Here is a 26,505-nt window from a genome sequence, read left to right as displayed (position 1 = left end):
AGTTTTCAAAGATAATGGCCAATGGCTGTGCAATCACATCAGCCAACTCCCTTAGCACCCTTGGATGCATTGCATTGGACTTGTGCATGTCCACCTCTTCTAAATAGTCCTTAACCTGTTCTTTCATCACTGAAGGCTGCTCATCTCCTCCCCATACTGTGCTGCCCAGTGCAGCAGTGTGGGAGCTGCCCTTGTCTGTGAAGACCAAGGCAAAAAAAAGCATTGAGTACTTCAGCTTTTTCCACATCATCTGTCACTAGGTTGCCTCTCCCATTGAGTAAGGGTCCCACACTTTCCCTGACCACCACCTTTTTCCTAACATACCTGTAGAAACCCTTTTTGTTACCCTTCATATTCCTTGCTAACTGTAACTCCAGTTGTGGTTTGGCTTTCCTGGTTACACCTCTGCATGCTCAATAAGTAATTTTTAAACTGTATTTTTATAGTCATCTGTCCAAGTTTCCACTTCTAAGCTTCCTTTTTGTGTTTAAGCTCACCAAAGATTTCTCTGTGAAGCCAAGCTGGTTGTCTGCCATATTTGCTATTCTTTCTGCACATCGGGATGAGATATCTCCCAGAGTACTCGGAGATCCTTACTATCTTGAACTACCTTCTTTCCTTAAAGAAGTCAGGTCTGTATCTCAGCTCTCTGCCTGTGCAATTGTCAGCAATCAACACCTGCCTGTATTCTACCCAAGGCCTCACATTGCCAGGGAAGATAGGAAATTCCATTCTCTGGATGTCTGAGCCTTAGCTTTCTGCCTGCAAAGGGCAAAACCCTTCAAGCAATCTCCAAGTTTCTTCATTTCTATTTCTGGATAAAGGGAAAGCACTCTCCTCACAGAGACATTCTAAATGGATCTCAAGTTGCATCCTGCTTTGCTATGAGCTGATGGAGACTCCTGCCCCTCAAAATATGAGGGCTCATTCAACCAGAGCCCAGGCTGCATCATGGCTTCTCTTCAGATTGTTGTCCTGGAGATGGGTAGAGTGGCTACATGAGGCTCTGTGAATATCTTCACTAGACATTACGCTATGGTACAAGCTTCTTCAGCAGATGCATCCTTCAATACAGCAGTCCTGCATGGTTCCTTGCATCCTTCTTGTCAATGAATATTGCTTGCAAGTTACCCACAGTGGAATAGCCATAGGGATCACCACTCAAAGAAAGGAAAGCTATTTATCTCACAGTGACTGAAATTCTTTGAAATGTGTGGTCTCTGTGGGTATTCCACTTCCCACCCTCCACCACTTTTTTGGATCCTTTTCTAAGTCATTTGTGGTAGAAAAGGAACCGGGAAACAGGTCCATATCTCCCTTTATGCCTTGCGTTAAGAGCACAAGGAGACACAGGGTGCATGTGCAGACCAATGGACATTGCTAGTGAAAAATCTTTTGGTCTCAGGGAGACACAATCTGTAGGCACCTGTCTGACAGTGGGGGTTACATGCCTCACTCACTTAGTGTAGGTCTACACTTCACTTTACATTGGGTATAGACACCATTGGTATTTATGCACATGCTAGCTAGGCGTATGAAGATGAGAAGGCACTGCTTAGGCAAGTAGAGTACAGACACACTAAAATCTTAAAATATCCTTGTGTGGCTCTCTACATTCCAAAGCAGTACCTCCCACGTCCACACCGCTGACTTTAACAGTGTAGCATCCCTCTGCAAGCATCTTTCCCTGTTGCAATGAAAGGCTCGGGGGGGCTGGCAGGGGAGAGGCAGCAAGGAAAGGGTCTGTCGGCTCCCTGTTGCTGGAGTCTTTCTGCGCTGCCTCCCCCTTGCCAGAGCCTTTCACCACCACATGTTGCGGCACACCTCACTGTTGGCACAACCTGCCTTTCACTCCGCCTGTAGCTATATGTCACTGCAAGTGTAGACAAAGCCTTAGTAAATTCTATTAGATGCCTATCTGTATCTTTAGGTACCTCAATATCTTTATAAATCTGACCCCTCGTTTGTGAAACTGATTGCTGGCTGCTTAAAAACACAATGCTAAAGGGTGCTGCAGTATGTCAACATTTTCTAGAGGCTAGATGAAGTGTAATTATGTGTTTGGATTTGGAAGTTTGTCTCTGGGCCATCGGTTCAAAGCAGGCCTACATCAGCAATGACTGAACACTCTGTGTTTAGTAGCTATGTGAAATTACTAGTTGTCTGACACAAGTAGGAGACAGTTTTCCACATCACAGACGCCAAACTGGTACTAAATATTAGTTAGGAAAAAATAGATACTAAGCAGTAGACTGTTGAAAAATAGCAAAATGATTTTTAAAATAGTTCTGAAGTTGTTTCCATTTCACAAGGTTCTAAAGGGACCCATTTTTTGCAAATTTTTTTTTTGCAATTTGTCTTTTTTAAATTACTGAAGTTTTTTTCTTTTACTGAAAACTGGGTTTGTGATAAATGAGACACTTTAAAATAAATAAATAAAATTCAATCCAGGGGGGGAAACCTCTCAAAAATGGAAAACGTTGATGTCAGCAATTTCTCATGATGACACTTGCAGCACTGTTTATTTTAGCTAATTTTCATTAATCAACACTAGTGTAACTATGTATCAGTGGTACAGAATGTGCTTGTATACAAAAGATTAAACAATTGGAGGTAAAACAGGTCATGTCAATCCAGTGCTGAGCATTCCCACAACTTGCAGAAGGCACATAGACCACAAAACTGACAGATACAAATCTCCCTTTATTTTTATTTTTTTAATAATCTGAAAAAAGTTCTGCAAGCCATAGACTCTCTCTAGCATATAATCCTAAAATTTAGAGGTAGTTGTTTTGCTGTGTTTAGTGTGACGTTACACTCCATATTCTTCATACAAATATTATGATATGAATATGGCATAACTAAGATGTTTTTATGCAAGACGGATCATGTGAGATCCTTGGGAAGGTTATGATTTACTGAATATCCATAGGGACCACATATATCAAAGAATTCCAGTTACTATAAAGTAAGTAACCTTCCTTTCAACTAGAGACCAAGAAGAGAGACCTTATTTTAAAATATTATCAAAATGATAAGACATTGCTGCCACATACTGTTAATATTTTGCTGTCTCAACTTTTGTTATGAGAACCCAGTCTTGGGCCTCAGTCATGCAATCTCATCTGCACTGGTGATTTCTTGTACCTGCTGATAACTCCAGTTATTTCAATATGGCTCTGTGCAGGCATGGGGAACTAATTCGGCAGATCTGATTGTAGAATCAGAAATCTGGAAGGCCTTTCCTTCTGGAATCCAGCCATGTATTTATTTATTCTTGATTGAATTGGGAGGGGTGATTACTTCTGTGTGTCTCAAAAAGCTCTGAAGATCTCTCCACTACCCTTCTTCCTGTTTTTAAAAGCATCAGTTTAAGGCTCTGCATTATACATCCTTCTGGCTAAGGGAGACTAGATGGGATTTCAGTATCTGTGGAAAAACTGTGTTCTAATTGTCCTCTCTCAGTTCATGCGTCATATATGTATTTTTCCAACAAATTCTTTTTTTGTCTGTACAAATGTAATCTGTAGGATTTACTGTCAAATTAATAATCATTAAAACCAGTCACCTACACTGCCCTGCTAAAGTGCTTACATATGTGTTGTTATATTGCACTACATGCATAGAATTATTTGTCATTTTTTGTTTTAATTTGTTTACTATTTTTCTAGTAAGACAGCAGAATAGATGTAGGTGTGGTGGACTTGCTCCTATGTAAGGATATGTATGTAAGGATTCATGGAATTTTATCAAGTTATCTGCAGCCACCATTTTTAGTTCACTTTTCTGAGAAACAGCCCCCTGCAATTCCTTTTTAATAAGTATGGAAAGTTTTGGTAGCAAATGAAGATATAGGCAACTCTCAAATATACTTTTTTAACAGCTAAAACCCATAGCTTTTTAAAGTTTCGGAAGTCTACTGTGGAAATTTACTTCTCAAAGCAGTACACCTAAGGGGGAAGTGTGGGACCCTGTAGAAGCCTGCAGTGCTTTCAGTTTAATTGTACAAACAAAAAATGAGTAATTTGAACTATAACCACAACTGAATACTAATTCAATGTGACAAGGTAAATTGCCTAGTAAGACTGATTATGTAATCTATTACCTACTCAGGCTAGTCTCGAATGCAGTTCTTAGGCAACCAAAGTGTTGTATCTCATAAGATACTGGAATAGTTTAAGCAAGGTTACAGCGTGGTTGGCAAATTGCTTTTATTGGTTTGTCCTAACTTCTGAATCTAAGTGAAAAATATTTGTATTGCATTTAATTTTAATTGTAGTAATGGGATTGCACTGATCAAGTAAGTTTGAGAGAAAAAAATGTTTCTTTTGCAGATACTAGGTGACTGCTGCTTGTGCTCTTTTGTGTTTTGTTCTGGGGAATGCTTGATGCTGACATTTTTGGCACTCCGGTGGCATGAAAACAGTTTCAGATACATTAGGTGAGTTCAAAGTTATTTGAAATTTTGCCAGTTTTACAAGGAATCAATCATAGAATCATAGAATATCAGGGTTGGAAGGGACCCCAGAAGGTCATCTAGTCCAACCCCCTGCTCAAAGCAGGACCAAGTCCCAGTTAAATAGTTGATTTATTTTTGATAAAGCATTTTGAAGTCAAGTTTTCAGAGTAATGAATGAACAACCTTGGACACTTTTATGCCACACTAGTTTATGAATACCAATGCTTAAGGTGCATGAACAAATCAAGATATTTGCAAGCACGCATGGCTAGCCTGCATTGCTTATATATACACATAAGCTAGTCATGCACAGAGATATAAATAACAAATGTACCTCCCTAACTTGTAATACAGAGCCCATAATGTTTAATTTAAAACAATTTTATTTCAGAGCGAATTATAACTATATACATTGATCTGTTTTTACTATTGATTTTTGGCAAGAAGCTGCTCAGAGGTAATGTCAGCTAATTTGCATAAAGCATAGGAGTTCTGAGCTGAGGTTTACTGCTCCAATCTTGTGTTTTGTGAAAGAGCAACAGCATACGCTTAACGAGGGGGGGAGAGAGAGAGAGTTGCGGGGGGGGAGGAATTTCTATTTAGGGCCTAATGATTTCGAATGCGGGCCATAAATTTTTTACTCATGCATCTCCTGATCTGGAAATGAATGCTGTTAACATGCCCCTGTGCAGAAGAAAATCAAGGAAAGTGTGGGCCCCTTACTGAATTAGGGAGGCAACCTAGTGACAGATGATGTGGAATAAGCTAATGTACTCAATGCTTTTTTTGCCTCTGTCTTCACGAACAAGGTCAGCTCCCAGACTACTGCACTGGGCAGCACAGCATGGGGAGGAGGAGACCAGCCCCCTCTGGAGAAAGAAGTGGTTCGGGACTATTTAGAAAAGCTGGACGAGCACAAGTCCATGGGGCCGGATGCACTGCATCCGAGAGTGCTAAAGGAGTTGGCAGATGTAATTGCAGAGCTATTGGCCATTATCTTTGAAAACTCATGGTGATGGGGGGAGGTCCCGGATGACTGGAAAAAGGCTAATGTAGTGCCCATCTTTTTTAAAAAAAAAAAAAAAAAAAAAAAAAAGGGGGGGGGGGGAGAGGATCCAGGGAGCTACAGGGTAGTCAGCCTCACCTCAGTCCCTGGAAAAATCATGGAGCAGGTCCTCAAGGAATCAGTTTCTGAACCACTTAGACGAGAGGGAAAATGATCAGGAACAATCAGCATGGATTCACCAAGGGCAAGTCATGCCTGACTAATCTAATTGCCTTCTGTGACAAGATAACTGGCCCTGTGGATCAGGGGAAAGCAGTGGACGTGTTATTCCTTGACTTTAGCAAAGCTTTTGACACGGTCTCTCACAGTATTCTTGCCAGCAAGTTAAAGTAGTATGGTCTGGATGAATGGACTATAAGGTGGATAGAAAGCTAGCTAGATCGTTGGGCTCAATGGGTAGTGATCAACAGCTTGATGTCTAGTTGGCAGCCAGTATCAAGTGGAGTGCCCCAAGGGTCGGTCCTGGGGCCATTTTTGTTCAATATCTTCATTAATGATGGAGGATGGTGTGGATTGCACCCTCAGCAAATTTGCAGATGATACTAAACTGGGAGGAGAGGTAGATACGCTGGAGGGTAGGGATAGGATACAGAGGGACCTAGACAAATTAGAGGATTGCGCCAAAAGAAATCTGATGAGGTTCAACAAGGACAAGTGCAGAGTCCTGCATTTAGGAGGGAAGAATCCCATGCACCGCTACAGACTAGGGACCGAATGGCTAAGCAGCAGTTCTGCAGAAAAGGACCTAGGAGTTATAGTGGACGAGAAGCTGGATATGAGTCAGCAGTGTGCCCTTTTACCAAGAAGGCCAATGGCATTTTGGGATGTATGAGTAGGGGGCATTGCCAGCAGATTGAGAGATGTGATCGTTCCCTCTATTCGACATTGGTGAGGCCTCATCAGAAGTACTGTGTCCAGTTTTGGGCCCCACGCTACAAGAATGATGTGAAAAAATTGGAAAGCATCCGGCGGAGGGCAACAAAAATGATTAGGGCACTGGAACACATGACTTATGAGGAGAGGCTGAGGGAACTGGGATTATTTGGTCTGCGGAAGAGAAGAATGAGGGGGGATTTGATAGCTGCTTTCAACTACCTGAAAGGGGGTTCCAAAGAGGTTGGATCTAGACTGTTTTCAGTGGTACCAGATGACAGAACAAGGAGTAATGGTCTCAAGTTGCAGTGGGGGAAGTTTAGGTTGAATATGAGGAAAAACTTTTTCACTAGGAGGGTGGTGAAGCACTGGAATGTGTTATCTAGGGAGGTGGTGGAATCTCCTTCCTTAGAAGTTTTTAAGGTCAGGCTTGACAAAGCCCTGGCTGGGATGATTTAGTTGGGGATTGGTTCTGCTTTGAGCAGGGGGTTGAACTGGATGACCTCCAGAGGTCCCTTCCAACCCTGATATTCTATGATTTTACGATCAGAAAAGTTTGAGATATTAGACATTAGATCGTCCAGTCCATTCCCAGCCAAAATTATATTGTTTCCTACAGTATATTGTTCAGTGTTTGGCTAGTATTTTGTGCAAATCTCAAGAGATGAAGCTTCTGTCACTTTTTTGGGAGATTAGCCTAGAATATAATGTAACTCACTGTCAGAAAGTATTCCTGACAGTTTTCCTATATTTTTTTTCCCTGTCTTAGTTTCTTCTTCTTAGTCTGTGATGCACCCCCATACACGCTTAGGTAACTTGTCCTCCTCTCTCACTTCCTTTAAATATTTACAAATTGTGTTTTTTACCATACCCCTGTGTGTCATTTCTAGGCCTGGTCTACACACAGGTTGCATATTAGAATAACTGTGGTGGTTGCTGGAACTGAGACTTTTTACTGATATAGTTATACTGGTACAGCCCTTTGTGAATGCAGTTAAGCTATAAAGATGCTTATATTGGTATAGCTTATTCCCCTTCCCATGTGGGAAGCATATTTAATAGGGGTATAACTGCATCCACACTATGAGGGTTGTACCATTTTAACTATATGGGAATTAAAGTGATACAAGTTTTATGTATAGACAAAGCTTTACCTATTTAGCCCTTCTTCAGAAATCAATCCCTCCCACCACCTAATCATGAACATTGCTTTTCTCTGACCTTGTTTCCATTTATTAATATTAGTTCAAGTGATTGTTCATGTTGATTCCAATCAGGTGTGCACGTACCATGTGCATGGTCATTGGAAACTTTTTCCCTCAGCAGCTCCTCTTGGGTTGGCTTGGGAGTCCCCTGGAATGCTGCCCTCATAGCGCTCAATATATGACCCTGCTAACCCGACCCCCATTCAGTTCCTTCTTACCATCTGTGGTGGCACGGGAACTGCATTTTGCTTGCTTGCAAGTGTTCCCTTAGCTATTCCTTAGTCCTACCCAGTTTTTGTTTTGTAGTTAGTTTGTTATTTGTAGTTAGGATAGGTGTGGTGAGTGGGTCGTTCTTCCCTCATCCCACGTTGGGCTTCGGGGCATGTCTCAACCACAAGAATTTAAATCTTGTGGTGTATGCAAGAAGCCTGTGCCCAATAGCAGCCCCACAACTCGTGCCTGTGGTGTCTATGGGAGGCACAACGGTCTGAGCCCTGCAAGATTTGTAAGGTTAAGCCCAGTACTATGAAGAAATGTAATTTCCGTTTGAAGCAGCTATTAATGGAAGCCACGCTCCATCCAGCAGCACCTGACGGCCAAGTCCCAGGACTGAGGTCAGTGCGGAGCACCCCGGTGTCAGTCTGTGAGTCGGTACCAAGGAAGGACTCTGGTGCTAGAGACCCTCGGTACTGGAGATCCCTGGCATTGCAGTGTGGAGCGGCGCCCTGGCACCAGTCAACATCCCCGGTGCCCCACAAACACCATAAGAAGGTGGACAGAGGATGCTCTCTTCAGATAGCAGAACCATCCAAGAAGATTTTGCTCCTCAGAGGGAGGACTCTACTTCCAAGCAGCAAGAGCTCATGCCATTGACTCCAGCACCCCAGTTGGCACCATTGAGCCCGGCACTCAGTGACTCTCTGGCGGGGCAGTGCTTGATGGAGAAATTGGAACCCCCCCTCCACCCCGAACACTTTTGAGGCTGCAAAGGAACTTATAGAAAGTACTGTGCCTCAGCCCCTTACTGTTAGAAGCTTCCAGCACTGTCCAGACGGGTGCCATCTAGAGGCAAGCCCACGATGATGCTCTCCATCGCCGGACTGGCACTGTTCCCGATCTCCATCATCACAACACCCCCCAGCACTGCCCCAGTACAAGATCGCCCAGTGTAGGGAGCGTGATGATCTGTGTCTCCAGCACCGAGGGGTTGGCACCAATCGCGGTCACCCTCTCTTGACTGGCACGGAGACACGGCACAGGAACATAGGAGCTGTTCTCAATCATGGGACAGTTGGCACTGATCCTCTACATGATCACTGCAGCACTGATCCCTGACTTCCTCTTCCTAGCACCTACCGCCAGCTCAGGGATCATCGACACCACCCTGGTTATCGTCCTCTGACTCCTACTACTTGCGGCGCAGTAGGCACAGGTCGGATAAACATCAGAGACACGCACAGTTGACCTGGCAGCCACAGTGGCCACCCGCTGAGCAATGGCCCTTCTGAACCCCCAAGGCTTACCATCAGTCCCTGGGTACCCCTTCCTGGGTTTCTAGGTCTGTAGCAGCGGGGCATTCTCCTGCACGGTCACCGGTGGACAGACCTGCCTCTCGTGCTACAGAGGCGACCCTATCCAGACCGCCCCCTGATATCACAGAGTGGGCAGCAGAACCGGCTCCAGACCCACCCATAGCTCGGTCACATCTGACCATGCCGAACCACTGGATGCCAATGCTACGCAGAGCAACCTGAGCACATAGTAGGCCTTGAGGACCCTGTTCCCCCACTGGCTTTCTTGTCATCTTCGCCTGATGAGGCAGTGGCAGGAGCATCTGCTTCAGGTCCTCCGCCCATTGACTACAGGGCACACCAGGATCTGCTCCGCCGCATTGCCCATAACATGGGCCTACAGGCAGAGGAAGTCATCAAGTCGGAGGACCCGATGGTGGACATTCTCACCCTGGAAGGTCCTTCCAGAATGGCGTTGCTAGTCATTAAAACTATTGACAACAATTATAATACCCTGTGGCAGACTCCAGACTCCATTCCGCCCACCGCCAGGGGTATGGAGAGAAAATACTTTGTTCTCTCCAAGGGATATGAGTTCTTATTCTCCCACCCACACCCTGCTCCCTGGTAGTCTCAGTGGTAAATGAGGAGTGTCAGGGGCAGCAGGCGCTGGTTCCCAAGGCTAAAGAGGCCAAATGTATGGACCTCTCTGACAGGAAAGTTTACGCCATTGGGGGCTACACCTGAGGATGGCTAACCAACAAGCTATCCTCAGTAGTATAATTTTAACTCATGGGACTCTGTCAAAAAAGAAGGAGTTGCTCCCCACTGAGTCGAAGGCTGAGTTCTCGGCTCTGGTCGAGGAGGGAAAAGCAGTGGCTAAGACATCACTGCAGGTTTCCCTTGACTTGGCTGACTCTGCGGCACGTTCCATCACTTCTGGTGTGGTCATGAGGAGAACCGCGCGATTCCAAGCCTCAACCCCAACAGCAGCAGAGGCAATACCAGCCCCTCCTGAGGAAGGATTCATACCTCTGTAGGGGCAGGAATAATAGGCGTAGACCTTCCAACTCTTCCTCAGCCAAGGGCAGGGCCCAACTAAGCCATCATCAGGGTCCAAGAAAGGATTTTCAACAGACGCCCGAGGATGGCGTAGCAGTCACTATCCCAGATCCTTCCTCCCGCTTCTGAACCATCTATCCCACTTCTACTGTGTGTGGTCCCATATAACATTGGACCACTGGGTTCTTCGCATGGTAGAAGTGGGATATTCTCTCCAATTCTGCTGCTCCTCCCTGCCCTCCCACCTCCCTTACCCGTCTCTTCTCTCAACCTTTCCAGGCTACTGTACCCCTTTCAAGAGTCTGATTTGTCTTGTCTACCCCCAGGTTTCACCTCACTTTAAAAACTACTTGCTTACAAAATCAGACATAAGAATACAAAAGTAGCACAGCATGCTATTACTGAAAAATTGCTTATTTTCTCATTTTTACAACATAATTATAAAATGACTGGAATAGAAATATGTATTTATTTCAATGTATAGTATATAGAGCAGTATAAATAAGTCATTGTATGTATGGAATTTTAGTTTGTATTGACTTCGCTGGTGCTTTTTACGTTGCCTGTTGTAAAACTAAGAAAATATCTAGATGAGTTGATGTGCGCCCTGAAAGACGTCTGTGTACCCCCCAGAGGTACAAGTACCCCTGGTGAGAACCACTGATCTAGACAACTCCTGGCAGGTGTTTGTCTAACCTCCTGTTAAAAATCTCCAGTGATAGAGATTCCACAATCCCCCAAGGCAATTTATTACAGTGCTTAACCACCCTGACAGTCAGGAAGTTTTTCCTACTGTCTAACCTAAACCACCCCTGCTGCAATTTAAGCCTATTGTTTCTTGTCCTATCCTCAGAGGTTAAGGAGAACCTCCCCCCGGCTCCCCCTCCAGACTAAACAAACCCAATTTCCTCATAGGTCCATGTTTTCTAGACCTTTATTTTTGTTGATCTTTCCTAAGCAGTCATTGCCCATTTTGTAGATGTGCAACTGATTGTTCCTTCCTAAATGGAATACTTTGCATTTGTCCTTACTGAATTTAAACCCGTTTACCTCAGACTATTTCTCCAGTTTGTCCAGATCATTTTGAATTTTAATCCTATTCTCCAAAGCACTTGTAACCCCTCCTAGCTTGGTATCGTCCACAAACGTTAAGTGTACTTTCGATGCCATTGTCTAAATAACTGATGAATATATTGAACAGAACCGGTCCCAGAACTGATCCCTTGTGGGACCCTACTCGATATGCCCTTCCAGCTTGAGTGCAAACTACTGTTAACTAGTCTCTGGAAACGGTTTTCCAACCAGTTGTGCACCCACCTTATAGTAGTTTCATTTGGTTGTATTTCCCTAGTTTGTTTATGCACCATTATTTCTCATTTATATATATATATATTTTTTAACAGTTCTTTACCTTACCATATCCACTGGGCACAGCAAGCATGTTCTCTGCCCACTCTGGTTCCAGTGTGTGAGTCGGTAAAGTCGAGAGGAGCTTTGCTTACTGCATTTTCAAGGGATGGACTTTTACTGGCAGTAGCCGTTAATCAAAATGATCCAAAGGTATGACTGGTTAGAAAGTAGAGCACTAAAGCTAATCTTGCAAATAGAATACAGTTTGGCAAAAGTGACCTTTTTATTAAATTGTTTTAGAATTGCCTCTCAGATAGGCTTTCTATTTAATCATAACCGTATTTATAGCTAGGAAGTTCTTCAGAAAAGTATGGTTCTCAGGAAGATGGATCATGTGTTTGATTCTCAATACACTAAAACTTTATATAGAAATTGTCTCCGACTACCACACTATATATCTGACCTCCCATCTCTAGGCAAAGTCATTGAGAAAGCAGTGACAACTAAGCTGAACCAACGTGTTGCATCTGCCATTATCCTGAAATGCTTCAGTCGAGCTACAGCCTGAAGCACAGAATCGACACAGCCCTGGCATGAACAGTTCTTTGAATAATGGTCCCTATTGTATTCCATTGTGGGAGCTTATGCATGTGCCCGCAGTTGGTGAATTTGAAAAGTGTCTGTTGGTCTGCATGTGTGACCTGGCTCAGCTCATGCCTCCATCTGACAGGATAAAGGGCGGGGCAGACCGCCTCTGCATTTCCTTCTCACCACTACATACTCCTTTTCGTAACCACCAGCATCCATAGCTTCAGCTTTGTCCCGCAAAATAAGAATTAGTTTTAGTTTTGTAAGTAGTTTTAACAGTTATACAGTTTTTATAGTCTATAGTTTAGTGTTTTATAGATCTATTATAGATTTATTCTCTTGGACATATTACTCAGTAGCTTTTCCATCAGAGACCCTATGAACCACTTCACAAGAGACAGAAGGTTCAAATGAGCCGCTTCCCCACACCCTCTGTAACAGGCTATGTATCTCCATCTTAGCCCCTACCTTGATGTTGTTTTTGATGGGCACTTGAGAGCTGCAAATCACTAAGCCCAACACTTCCTGACCCCTATACGCTGTTTGGGGGTTGTTTAGCACTCTTTTTTTTTCAACACCTGAAGTGCAATAACAATGGACAAGTGGGTGGTGAACATCATCCAATCTGGCTAAATCATAGTTTGCATCCCTATCTCCCTCCAAAAACCATCTCCACCCCTGTTTAGGGACCATTTTCACAAGAGTATTCTCAAACAAGATGAACTCCCTATTGTAATGAGGATTGATAGAATTCTTTCCTATTCAATACCAAGGGAGTGGGTTTTTCCCTCTCCTTACTTCCTGTTACTCAGAGAGAGGCAGTTGGAGACCTATCCTCGACCTCCGCCATCTCAACCGCTTCATTCACAAATTCAGATTTCTCATGGTCACGGAATATGTATCGTCCCCAGTCTTGATCAAGATCTTCTCCGTAGTGATAGTAGCTCACATCAGAAGTCATGGTCTCCTTGTCTTCCACTGTCTCGCTGACTATCTCCTTGCCACCAGGAAGCCTATGCATCAACTTGTATGATGCTTCACCTCTTCTCTTCACTGGGAGTTGGAGTAAAAGCTGAAAACTCCAGTTCCATGTGGCAAACTACCAAGCCCTGTTGGTGAAGTATGACTCTAACCATATTCTAAATTCACTCATTTTGTTGAACATCTGCCATAGGACCAGACGGAACAATTTCATGCTCTCATTTTGGAGAGGAAATTGCTAGCTAAAACCTCCCTCCAAGGTACCGTAGATTCTACGGACATGGCTTCTAGATCCCTAGTCACAGCCTTAACAGCTCTTTGGACTTTCAGAGGAGATCTAGACCCCAGAAAAGGGAACCCCACCCCCTTCTACAGCAACTTTATCTACACCTCCCTGTAAGAAACTGTTTTACGTCCTGGACAAGGGCCTTAATCTACCTACCTTCCCAGATCATGTGCTGAACAATTCCATCCACCCCCTTCTGGACATCAGGTATCCCACTTCCTCACTGCCTTGGAACAGATTACCTCAGACAGATGGATTTTGGAGGTGATAAATGTGGGGTATTCCATCTTCTTTCACTGACTAAGATGTCTTTAAACAAGAGGTCCAGTCTTTTGTACTCTTGGGGGCAATCAAGCCATTCCCCACAGAGTTCGTCAGAAGGGAATTCTGTTCCAACTATTTCCACGTTTCCAAAAGGGGTGGAGGTTGGAGACTGATCCTCAACCTAAGAAACCTGAACACCTGAATCCTTTTCCAGGATGACAGGATGGTGACACTAGTCACTATAATTCCATCCCAAGATCTGGGAGATTGGTTTATCATCCTTGACCTCAAGGATGCCTAATTTCATATAGCTATCCACCCTTCCAGAAACACAGCCTGCAAACAATTGCAAGGACCTGCCTACAACTTGTGGGCCACATGACAGACTCCACGTTCATCACACTTCAGGTGAGGCTGCACCTTTGGTACTTTCAGATATGGCTACGGTCTGTGTACACTCCAAACAGATACAGTTTTTCCAAACATGTCATCGTACCTCAGAAAGTTCTGAACTCTCTCGGGTGATGGTGTTGGAAGGTCTGTGTGGGAACCCCATTCTCACATTCCCCACTCTGAGATCCTTATAACAAATGTTTCTCTTCTGGGATGGGGAACTCCACCTCCAAGGGCCACAACCCAGAGCAAGTGATCTGCACAAGAGGTCACAGTCCACATCACATTCACATTCTGGAGCTGAGAGCAGTTCATTATGCTTGTCAATGCTTCCTTCACCCATACAGAGTCACTCTCTCAGATTTAATGCTGGACAACAGGGCAGCAATATATTCTATCAACCAACAGGGCAAAGCAAGATCCCCATTTTTATGCATATAGTTGCTAAGGCTATGGGACTGATGCATCTCCCATCAGTTAGACTGCTGAGATTTCTATCTCCGAGGCCTCCAGAATACAGTTGCAGACTCCCTAAGCACATGCTTTCTTTAGGACCATAAACAGTAGCTCAACAATTCCGTCTTTCATAGCATTTGTCAAATCTATGGTCTCATAAAAGCAGACCTCTACCAGTCCAAACATTAAAGGTCACCTTTTCTGTTCCAATGGAAGATATGGCCTCAACTCATTGTGAGATGTACTGATAATACCATGGCCTATTGTTTGCTTATCTGTCTCTGCCTCAAGACCTTACTCAAACCTCATCAGGAAAGAGTGAAGGTTATTCTCCTAGTACCATCCTGGCCAAGACAAGTGTGTACTTGAATCTCCTCTACCAGTCTGTCAACACCTCCCTGATTTCCTCTCAGGAATAGTCTCTTATTACAGAACTCTGGGACCCGGATCCATCCCAACCCTTCCTCCTTGAACCTGAGATCGCAGTTCTGAAATGGTTCTCATGCATGGCACTAACCTGTTTGGGTAAGGTCCAATCAGTTCTCTTATCTATCAAGAAACTTAGTACTTGCAAAATTTACCTTCAAAAGTGGAAATGCTTCCACTACTGTTGTATTCACTCTTCCCAAGCCTCAGAGGTTCTGCTTTCCAAAATCTTGGATTATCTGTTGGATTCAAAGATGCAAGGCCTTTCAGTTGAACTCAGAGTACATTTGACCATTATCACAACCTTCCTTTCACTAATCAATGGTTTCTCAGTCTTTGTCCATCCAACAACAGTTAGATTCCTCAAGGACTCTCACATCTTGTTTCTGCCTGTATGGAAGCCAGCCCATAGTGGGACCTAAACTTGGTTCTCAATGTCCTCAGGAAACCTACCTTTGAACCAGTGGCCACCTGTTCTCTCTTCCACTTCTCACTCAAGACTTTGTTCCTCATAGTCATCACTTCAGTTAGACAAAGGGAGAGCTCAGTGCTTTTATGGCTGGCCTGCTATATACTACCATCTATAAGTAAAGGTTATACTGCATCCTCATCCTCACTTTCTCCAAAAGGTTTCTTTGGAACACCATGTTAATCAAGAGGTTCGCCTGACCACGTTCTACCCAAAACCTCATGTCTTTAGAGAGACCAGCCTGGATACACTAGACATCAGTAGGGCCTTCACGTGCGTTTACGGGAAAAGCCTTGAAAATCTGGTACCTTCTTGTTGAGTTACTGGTTGGGAGTCTTGTGTGGTGGAGCATCTAGAGTCATACTTGAAGAAGGAGTAGAGATTACTTACCTTACAGTAACTTGAGTTCTTTGAGATGTTTGTTTCTGTGGGTGCTTCTACCCTCCTTCCCTTTGGCTGTGGAGGCTCTACTCCATGGTTGAGAAGGAACTGAGTGATGGCAGGCTGTGGCTCCCTACATGCTGCTGCTTGGAGGCATGAGGTCCTGTTCTGTGCAGCCATGAGCCCCTGGACACCTCTTTTTGCATTCTCCATTTGAGAGCACACACATGCACACATCCTACAGTGGAGCACCAAAAGGGACAAACCATTTCGAAGAACGGAATTATTCTAAGATAAGGAACCACTCCTTCCAGTCCAAGTTCTTGATGGGAGTGTGCTGTATTGATCAGACTCTTCTGTCCCTGTTCCCTTCCAAGCCTCATCCACTGTGCCTCTATCCCTTCCAGCCTGTTCCTGTTCAGTCCTGTCTCTTCCTTCATCCTTGGCTTCTTGTTTCAGTCCCAGCCTCCCACCGTCCATTTTGCGTGGGACTGTTGTTCCCTGTCTATTCAAGTCAGTCTTCTTCCTTTTTCGTGCCGCATGGGAGCCAATAGAGAGAGACTATCTCCCTGCTCTTAGTTTTGGTGTCTGGAACCAGAGAGGACTGCAGCACCTGGGAGCTGCATTTAAAGGGAAGTCCAGCTCAGCCCCTATAACCGTGGGATGGAACATGCTCAATTCAGATGGAATCTTTGGAGAACTTTGCTGCCAAACTCTAACAAGTCAATGCTGAGAATATAATGAGATTTTTAAAGGTTTCTAATCTGGCCAAATTTAAGTACTTTTGCATGGGAATAGCAAAAAACACATCCCTGACACACAGGCAAGCTGCTGCCAAATTTCAAATCCTTGCTACAAAAGTTGGAGGTCCTAAAGCTTTTGAATGAGAATTTTTTTATTGTGGGCAAAAGATTCTCCAATATTTTTTTCCTGGATGTGGCTGTATTGTTTTATCTGAAACTTTCCAGAAAAATTCAGTCTGAGGCAGACACCTGATAATTTCAACCTAAGTGATTAAAGTTTGCCAGACTTTCAAGCAACTGAAAACAGTCTTGTAATGGAAAATTTGGGCAGCCTAAGTATAGGCTGCACTACCAGCTCTGCCTGTGATTAACCTCTCTGTTTAACGAATATTGATATTATATGCCTATATAAAGACATTACAAATCACAAGATGATTTAATTTAAGTTACAAAGGTAAAAATGTACTTAGAGTATTAATAAGCATGACTTATTATTTCTGCAGGTAGTAGTGCAGACAAGATTTCTGTATGTAGTAACGTTTTCAGTACAACAAATCTAAGGCATAACTTGATATTAAAAGTCTTTATGGTCAATTTTATTTAATTTTTTTTGTGCTTTATTTTTTTCTTCCTAGGCAACTCAGATTTTGTTTATAAATACACTGAATTTTGTTACTGTTTCTGGTAGCCTTAAAGGTTGTAGTAGCAAGAATCATGTGGTTCCATCCAAGTTTGTCAGGTCAGTATCTGAAGAGTAGAAGTTATTCTAAGAAGTAAAATCATTGTTACCTTGATTTGATAGGAAAGTAGACTTGTAAAGCTATTAATTTTTTCTGTCTTTGTTAGGTCGTACTGGGTAGGTGACATGAGCTGGACTCCCGATAGCCTTTTTCTGGCTTGCATGTTAAAACGTGGCTCCTTGATCTTATTGACTTGTATGGGTGAATTGCTGACCTTGGTTACTTCTGGTTGCTCTATAGAGTTTGGACCAGCAGAGTTTATTCCCTTTCATCCACTAATAACATATAGGTGAGACAACCTGAAAGTTCAGATTTTTTTTCTTTATCATTTGATCATATCTTCCTTTCTTACATGTTTTCTACTATTTAAAATAAATTTCTTCTTTCAAATTAAGTCTTTTGGTTTCTCTTTTTTTTTTCCCTCCGTATTTGTTTCTCATTCATAGTTCTCTTCTATTTCTTATAATGGCTTTGTCCTGATGAAAAATTGGCATTGTGGCAATGTAAGTATAAATTATTTGTGGCTTTTAGGGCTGGTTAAATTTTTAGATATTTCAGAGATTAACATTAACTAAAACATGCATCTTGTTTTGTGATGGAAGAAATTCACTTTTTGTAAATGTTAAAAACTTGGATTAATTTTTAATGCAAGGATAACTTTGGTGGCTCAAGAATTAATTTACTGTAACTTTCTAATTGTGAGAGTTCCAAGATTGAATACGAAATTATAGCAATTGTATATGAAAGTAGGGTATCTATACAAAGCAGCTAGTTATATTTAAATAGCATTTTGCAAGCCCAGAACCTTATTTTTCACATGCAATTTCTCTCATATAAGAGATGCAGTTGTGCATGCATTTTTGTTCAGTAGTGTGTATCACTATTGAAAATTCATTCTTGAAAATGAACAAAAGGCACTTCTAATATGTTATAACAAGAAATCACACGTGCAATAGAAAATTTTATTTAACCTTAATTATAAGTTGCAGGTAGTTACAAAATGTCAATATTATAAGAATCTTTAAAATACTTTTTCTGTGAATCTGATTAGCTTAATTAAAGATTTTGACTGTTAGCCCTGATGGATTATAGCCAGGTATTGTCTCATACTATTCTGCCAGTGCATTTAAATCCTTTTCTACATTAATCTATGTATAGTGTTCCTAAATGCCTGCCATCATTGTATGTAAGACAGATCAACTGCATTGTTCCAGTTTTTGTTGTTGTTTAAGCAGTGTGTCTGTTGTGGCAGGATGTGAAACATTTTTAGTGATTCACTTGAAACCAACAAACTCCTTTTCTCTTGTGACCTTAACTTTGAACCCACAGATCTCCACAGATGAAAAGATAGCACAATTATTCACCACATTACCGAGCTCCCTAATGCTAAGTCCTCTAGTATCTTGCTACTGGCTTTAAAAACCTCTATACTCAATTAAGTTTCAGGCATTCTTGTAACTTTCTACATATAGATGTAGAAAAAAAATTGCTGGCCAATAACTTAAAAGAATTTGAAGTTACATGCTTGCAAATGGTATTGCTGTGCACGCTTTCATTGGCTGATTTAAAAATCAGAATTTTATTTTTTATATAGGAGAGGCAGATTGGCCTACTGAGTAGAGTACACCTGGGTTCTAATCCAGACTCTGCTACTAAACTACTGAATGACCTTGCACAGGTCACTTAATTTCTCTGCCTCAGTTTTTCCATCTGTAGGATGGAAATAGTGATATTGATCTCCTTTGTTGAAGCACTTTAAGATCAGCTGATGAAGACCTATATAGGAGCTAGGTGGTATTATGATATGTGAAAGACTATTTTTAATTGTAATACAACTGTTTATTGTATTACAATTGAGCTATTTAAATTTTAGAGAACTTCCTAACATTTTAACTGTCAAGAAATGGAAATAATCAAATGTTTCACTGATAATTTGGAAATGCCATGGATCCAATCTTACAATGCATGTGCAAGTACAGGGCCCATGGACTTCAATGGGAATCTTTTCTGTGTAAGGACTACAGGACTAGGTCCTGTGCGTTGTATTTAAAAATTGTTGTAGAATGGCCAAGGAGTTTATTTTTAAAATAGACACAAAATACTAGTGTTCTTTATTACTTAACGTACATGATTTTTATTAGTAGTCATGTAGAGCCCCATCCTACAAAGATTTATCATGGACTTAACTTCTGATTAGTCTCCATGGGTCTACTGATAATGCATAAAGTTAAGTATTTGTGTAAATCTTTGCAGAATTGGGGCCATATAGAGGACCATAAATTGATGTTACTATATGATAGGTCTACATAACAAAATTCAAGATGTCAATATTTTGCTGTAGTAGTAGCTAATTAAGGTTAAAAAAAGCCCGTTAGTATTTGCGTATTTTTCTGTTAAGCTTAACTTATGTATTATGTCATGTTATATTATAACTTCCAACTTGGTGTTAAATTGCTTACATTATTATTTTGTCATCTTGCATTTGTGCACTTTTTGCTTAAATTTTCCCCTTGGAGAAAAATTGTATAAATTGAAAAAATAATTATTTTTTAAAACAAAATATGTATGTTTGATATTTTTATTTAATAATTTTGCATATATTTGCTTTATTTTTTCTGATATATTTTTATTTTATTTGCTAGACTGCAACAGTCTGTGTCTCAAGATTCTAGTCATTCTCTTGGTTCATCTGCCTCTGAAAGTGATCTTATGAGACAGAGATTTTCTGTAACATCACACTCAAGATTACCCTACCTCATTGTCTCTGATGGGTATATGGTTACAGTACTTAGGTTTTCTGATAATCTTTTACCATCTGGAGTTATGAGGTCACTTCTACTTGATTCAGCCCAAAGGCTTGAAAAGATACATCAGAGTCTGATGACACCTAAGGTACTGTTGGTTGGGTGGTGGTGTTTTTTTTGTTTGTTTGTGTGTGGTTTTTTTACATTAGATTTTTTTTTAAATGATGAATTTTTAGTCAAAAGGAGAAAATAGTAAACACTATAATCTCTTTCAAACAGAGTATTACAAAATGCTTTCAAAGCAACAGTGGAGTCATGTGCCTGTTTAGTCCTTTGAAAGAACAATCATGATATATTCCTTTTAGTGCTCTGTGGAGGAAGGTTTTGAGACAGACTTAGAATGGCAGTGATTTGAAAATCAGGCTCTGAATTTAAGTGAAACTGCATTTTCTTATATGTTCATGGAGAACAAAAAATGGTAGTACAGCGACTTGTTATACCTTAACCCTGTTCTGCATAGGCCACCTCTAGTGAGTAAGAAGGTAGTTTTGCTTCCTTGTCATTTTAAGTCTTTGGTCTCTGTCAAGATGGTCAACGAAGTTTCTAGTTGTACTGTGAACATCATCGCTCCATTGAACTCCATAACAACTGGATTGAAACCATCAACTCATTTCACATAGATCAACAGCTACTGGAGGGTAACAGTTTTCAGTCACTAGCAACTGGGGTGAAGTTTGAACAAAAAACTTAGAGCTGACAGACCTTTCAGCTCTATTTCCAGCCTCCCACAGAGACTCATTCAATGTTAAGTGTAAAATGGGATTTCTATATATCCCAAGGGAAACTGAAACCCGTTTGCATCACCACTTTGCAGGTGCCAGCAAGTATACTTGAGTTTATGGAGATGATCTGTTTACTGGGATAAATTGGAACAGTGGCAGAGAATGTGAGAATTTAGGGGTGAAATTTTCTTAAGAGCCTAAGAAGGGATGGAATTGCAGGTATCAGTAAAATTATCTATGGGATCAACTGAGAGATGAAGAGGAGAAGGATTCTTTGAATGGGGATTAAGGGCACCATGTATGTTAGCGAATGAAGAAGACAGTTTAGGAAGAACAAAATCAAATAGGATGAGAGAATGATTGACGGATTTGGGGGTGGTAAGAGAAGAGGAGTTTGATATGAATTAGGTTGAATATGTGGTGTATAGGTTCATTGCAGTTTGATAAACTGAGAGTATCCAGCAGGGAGATGAAGTTATAGGCAATCTAATTGAAAGGCAGTCAGCCCAGATGTAAAATTTCCCGGTGCTAATGAACAAGAATATATCTGTCAGGGTATAGATATGTCCAGATTTATTAACACACCGCACCCAAAACCATAGAGGTGTAGAAAGCTAAGTATTACATTACTGTGACATTGTAATTGATCATATTTTTTTTTTTTTTTAGTATTTCAGTTTACATTTGTTGAATAGGAAAACACATATTAAAAGAAGTGAATCAGAAGTAGAGCCCTTATTCGAGATCTTGAAAACTTAATGCAGGGTAACGCCAGGAATCTGAAGATCATCTTTGACCACTTATTCTCCATTTTCCCACTTACGCAAGCTGTACAGAAATCCTGCCAGTTATTATTCAAAAAATCTATCTGTTCCAGGGATCTGATCTCTTCCTTCTATCCCTACAGCTAAAACATTTGTTCAGGCTATCTGATCTTCCCTCTTGATTATTGTAACATCTTCCTCCCCTCAGAATACTGATACCTCCAGTATTTAGAAAATAGAATTACCAGATTGATTTCTTTGCTTGTTATTCTAACCATGTTATCCATTCTTTGAATTCCTCCACTGGCAGCTTCTCCTATATTACATGAAATTCAAGCTTCTTTCCCCATTCCATCCAGGTGCCTACATAACCTTGTCCTTCCCAACGTACTCGTCCTTGTCTCTCTCTTTTCATTGACCCCATCTTATCTTCACTGCCAGGAATGGCAGCCTTGACACACTACTTCTCCCACAGGTGTTTGTCTATGTGGAGAATGTGGGAAATTTCTGTATTTTTTCTGTGAATATTACATGTGTCTCGGTTTATCTGTTTGATATTAGTCTGTATGACTGCATGGATTTAATCAAAACAGGAAATGAAACAATGACAGAGATGAGATCCCTCCAGAGGGAATGCCAAGGGTCTTGAACAGAACTGTGGAGGACCTATTCAGTGGGAAATCCTCACCTGCCTGGCCCAAGGCAGATGACCAGGTTTATTTTCCCAGGCTTGAGCCTAGGATCACAGAGACTCTCTAATCCATTAAAGACCCCTGCCTAGAGAGGAAGCGATGGAGAGGGGAGCAGTGGCTGGCAGTTAGTCTCTGACAGAGAGAGACTGAGAGAATGCTGCAGTGGCTGACTGTCTGTTTCAGCCCAGGAGTAGGAACGTCTAAGATGTAAAATTTCACAACTTACAAGGAAAGAATGAAGTTTGGTTAATAGTCATATGTTTAAACATTCTTGGTTATTGTAACCCATTTCTCTGAATACCGTGTTCCTGTTGGCTAATAAATAATACTTCATTTTGAAGAGGCTGAGCTGTGTCATTGCATATATTTTCTTGTTAGAGCTCCTGAGAGAAGACTTGTACAAGAAACCAAGCAAAATAGGCCCTTCTGAAGCCTAGGTATACAGTCTGAGTGACAGAATTGCAGGACTCTCCTTTGAGGGAAGTGGAGCCCCAATCCTATTATTAGGAATGATGGACTCACAAGGGACTGTGAAGGGGTACAAGGCATAGCGCACACTGATCTGTGATGATCTTCTCCCACAAGCATTTCTGCATCTTCTTCCCCACTGCCTTGTATGCATAGAATATCCATGCTAAGTCTGTTAGTATGTTACTTCCATGCATTTAAATTCCTCCTGAAGACCCACTTCTGCCATGATATGTAGGGGGGAAAAAAACAATTGTCTGGTGTTGTTACAACATTGCATTGTGAAGACATGGCCAGATACCATCTCCAGTCTATTTATGATATGCCCCTTTCCCCTAGCCCTTTGTGTATTTGCCTGCTTGACTCTCGTATTGTAAGTTCTTTAGGTCCAGAATAATTTTTTATGTTTGGGAAGTCTAGCATGTTATGGGTGTTACCAGAGACAAATATGTAATAATATTAAAGTAGCAGCCGTGTTAGTCTGTATTCGCAAAAAGAAAAGGAGTACTTGTGGCACCTTAGAGACTAACAAATTTATTAGAGCATAAGCTTTCGTGAGCTACAGCTCACTTCATCGGATGCATTTGGTGGAAAAAACAGAGGAGAGATTTATATATACATACACACACACACACACACACACACACACACACACACACACAGAGAACATGAAACAATGGGTTTATCATACACACTGTAAGGAGAGTGATCACTTAAGATAAGCCATCACCAACAGCGGGGGGGGGGGGAAGGAGGAAAACCTTTCATGGTGACAAGCAGGTAGGCTAATTCCAGCAGTTAACAAGAATATCAGAGGAACAGTGGGGGGTGGGGTGGGAGGGAGAAATACCATGGGGAAATAGTTTTACTTTGTGTAATGACTCATCCATTCCCAGTCTCTATTCAAGCCTAAGTTAATTGTATCCAGTTTGCAAATTAATTCCAATTCAGCAGTCTCTCGTTGGAGTCTGTTTTTGAAGCTTTTTTGTTGAAGTATAGCCACTCTTAGGTCTGTGATCGAGTGACCAGAGAGATTGAAGTGTTCTCCAACTGGTTTTTGAATGTTATAATTCTTGACGTCTGATTTGTGTCCATTCATTCTTTTACGTAGAGACTGTCCAGTTTGGCCAATGTACATGGCAGAGGGGCATTGCTGGCACATGATGGCATATATCACATTGGTAGATGCACAGGTGAACGAGCCTCTGATAGTGTGGCTGATGTGATTAGGCCCTATGATGGTATCCCCTGAATAGATATGTGGACAGAGTTGGCAACGGGCTTTGTTGCAAGGATAGGTTCCTGGGTTAGTGGTTCTGTTGTGTGGTGTGTGGTTGCTGGTGAGTATTTGCTTCAGATTGGGGGGCTGTCTGTAAGCAAGGACTGGTCTGTCTCCCAAGATCTGAGAGAGCGATGGCTCGTCCTTCAGGATAGGTTGTAGATCCTTGATGATGCGTTGGAGGGGTTTTAGTTGGGGGCTGAAGGTGATGGCTAGTGGCGTTCTGTTGTTTTCTTTGTTGGGCCTGTCCTGTAGTAGGTGACTTCTGGGTACTCTTCTGGCTCTGTCAATCTGTTTCTTCACTTCAGCAGGTGGGTACTGTAGTTGTAGGAATGCATGATAGAGATCTTGTAGGTGTTTGTCTCTGTCTGAGGGGTTGGAGCAAATGCGGTTATATCGTAGCGCTTGGCTGTAGACAATGGATCGAGTGGTATGATCTGGATGAAAGCTAGAGGCATGTAGGTAGGAATAGCGGTCAGTAGGTTTCCGATATAGGGTGGTGTTTATGTGACCATCGCTTATTAGCACCGTAGTGTCCAGGAAGTGGATCTCTTGTGTGGACTGGTCCAGGCTGAGGTTGATGGTGGGATGGAAATTGTTGAAATCATGGTGGAATTCCTCAAGAGCTTCTTTTCCATGGGTCCAGATGATGAAGATGTCATCAATGTAGCGCAAGTAGAGTAGGGGCATTAGGGAACGAGAGCTGAGGAAGCGTTGTTCTAAGTCAGCCATAAAAATGTTGGCATACTGTGGGGCCATGCGGGTACCCATCGCAGTGCCGCTGATTTGAAGGTATACATTGTCACCAAATGTGAAATAGTTATGGGTCAGGACAAAGTCACAAAGTTCTGCCACCAGGTTAGCCGTGACAGTATCGGGGATACTGTTCCTGACGGCTTGTAGTCCATCTTTGTGTGGAATGTTGGTGTAGAGGGCTTCTACATCCATAGTGGCTAGGATGGTGTTTTTAGGAAGATCACCAATGGACTGTAGTTTCCTCAGGAAATCGGTGGTGTCTCGAAGATAGCTGGGAGTGCTGGTAACGAAGGGCCTGAGGAGGGAGTCTACATAGCCAGACAATCCTGCTGTCAGGGTGCCAATGCCTGAGATGATGGGGCGTCCAGGATTTCCAGGTTTATGGATCTTGGGTAGCAGATAGAATACCCCAGGTCCTGGCTCCAGGGGTGTGTCTGTGCGGATTTGTTCTTGTGCTTTTTCAGGGAGTTTCTTGAGCAAATGCTGTAGTTTCTTTTGGTAACTCTCAGTGGGATCAGAGGGTAATGGCTTGTAGAAAGTGGTGTTGGAGAGCTGCCTAGTAGCCTCTTGTTCATACTCCGACCTATTCATGATGACGACAGCACCTCCTTTGTCAGCCTTTTTGATTATGATGTCAGAGTTGTTTCTGAGGCTGTGGATGGCACTGTGTTCTGCATGGCTGAGGTTATGGGGTAAGCGATGCTGCTTTTCCACAATTTCAGCTCGTGCACGTCGGCGGAAGCAGTCTATGTAGAAATCCAGGCTGCTGTTTCGACCTTCAGGAGGAGTCCACCTAGAATCCTTCTTTTTGTAGTGTTGGCAGGAAGGTCTCTGTGGGTTAATATGTTGGTCAGAGGTGTGTTGGAAATATTGCTGCTGAATTGGAATTAATTTGCAAACTGGATACAATTAACTTAGGCTTGAATAGAGACTGGGAATGGATGAGTCATTACACAAAGTAAAACTATTTCCCCATGGTATTTCTCCCTCCCACCCCACCCCCCACTGTTCCTCTGATATTCTTGTTAACTGCTGGAATTAGCCTACCTGCTTGTCACCATGAAAGGTTTTCCTCCTCCCCCCCCCCCCCCCCCCCGCTGTTGGTGATGGCTTATCTTAAGTGATCACTCTCCTTACAGTGTGTATGATAAACCCATTGTTTCATGTTCTCTGTGTGTGTGTGTGTGTGTGTGTGTGTGTGTGTATATATAAATCTCTCCTCTGTTTTTTCCACCAAATGCATCCGATGAAGTGAGCTGTAGCTCACGAAAGCTTATGCTCTAATAAATTTGTTAGTCTCTAAGGTGCCACAAGTACTCCTTTTCTTTTTGCGAATATTAAAGTAGTTTCTCTTACTTTTTGTCTCCTACAGTCAAAAGGGAAAAGGCTGCAGTTGCGATCGTTGTCTTCTTTAAAAGATAGCCTACTGAAACAGCATCGAAACCAAAATTCTACCCTTTCTACCATTCCAAAGTTCCTGCAAGAAGAAGAAACGGCAGAACTGAGTGAGAAAGCAGCAGATTTACAGGTATTTAACAGCACTTTCGTATTTACTGTATAATTAATGCATCTGATCTAATTTCTGAATATGGAAAAAAAAATCTAATTATCCTGAGCTCTATTTTAAGTCATATTCTGAATATTATACTCTTAATAAATTTGCTTAAATGATTTTACATTAAACAAATTCTTAGGAAGAATTTTAATTTTCTTTTGGCTTATAGGGTCTAGAAAATGCACTGATTTTCTTTTCAATCATTTTAGCAG

The 26,505-nt window shown here is 42.0% G+C and overlaps 1 protein-coding gene across 15 annotated transcripts in view; it reads left to right on the top strand.

Annotated features, from left to right (window-relative positions):
- The window catches only part of CPLANE1 (ciliogenesis and planar polarity effector 1), a 193,163-nt gene that overhangs the window by 23,480 nt on the left and 143,178 nt on the right, over positions 1-26,505 (top strand). For 12 of the 15 annotated variants that reach the window (XR_005292954.2, XM_038401861.2, XM_038401863.2 and 9 more), the window contains exons 6-11: positions 4,335-4,441; positions 11,580-11,736; positions 17,149-17,252; positions 17,360-17,542; positions 19,896-20,145; positions 26,111-26,266. Coding sequence is in view for 12 of the 15 variants with exons in the window: in XM_038401861.2 (XP_038257789.1) it covers positions 4,335-4,441; positions 11,580-11,736; positions 17,149-17,252; positions 17,360-17,542; positions 19,896-20,145; positions 26,111-26,266 (957 nt within the window). In the remaining 3 variants the exon portion in view is untranslated. Of the gene's footprint in view, positions 1-4,334; positions 4,442-11,579; positions 11,737-17,148; positions 17,253-17,359; positions 17,543-17,699; positions 17,757-19,895; positions 20,146-26,110; positions 26,267-26,505 lie in introns of those variants that run through there. The other 3 variants (XM_038401870.2, XM_038401873.2, XM_038401872.2) reach the window with 3 other exon arrangements.

Source organism: Dermochelys coriacea, chromosome 5, assembly GCF_009764565.3.
Source record: "Dermochelys coriacea isolate rDerCor1 chromosome 5, rDerCor1.pri.v4, whole genome shotgun sequence".
Taxonomy (NCBI): Eukaryota; Metazoa; Chordata; order Testudines; family Dermochelyidae; genus Dermochelys; species Dermochelys coriacea.
This window is presented reverse-complemented; position numbering and strand designations above follow the sequence as displayed.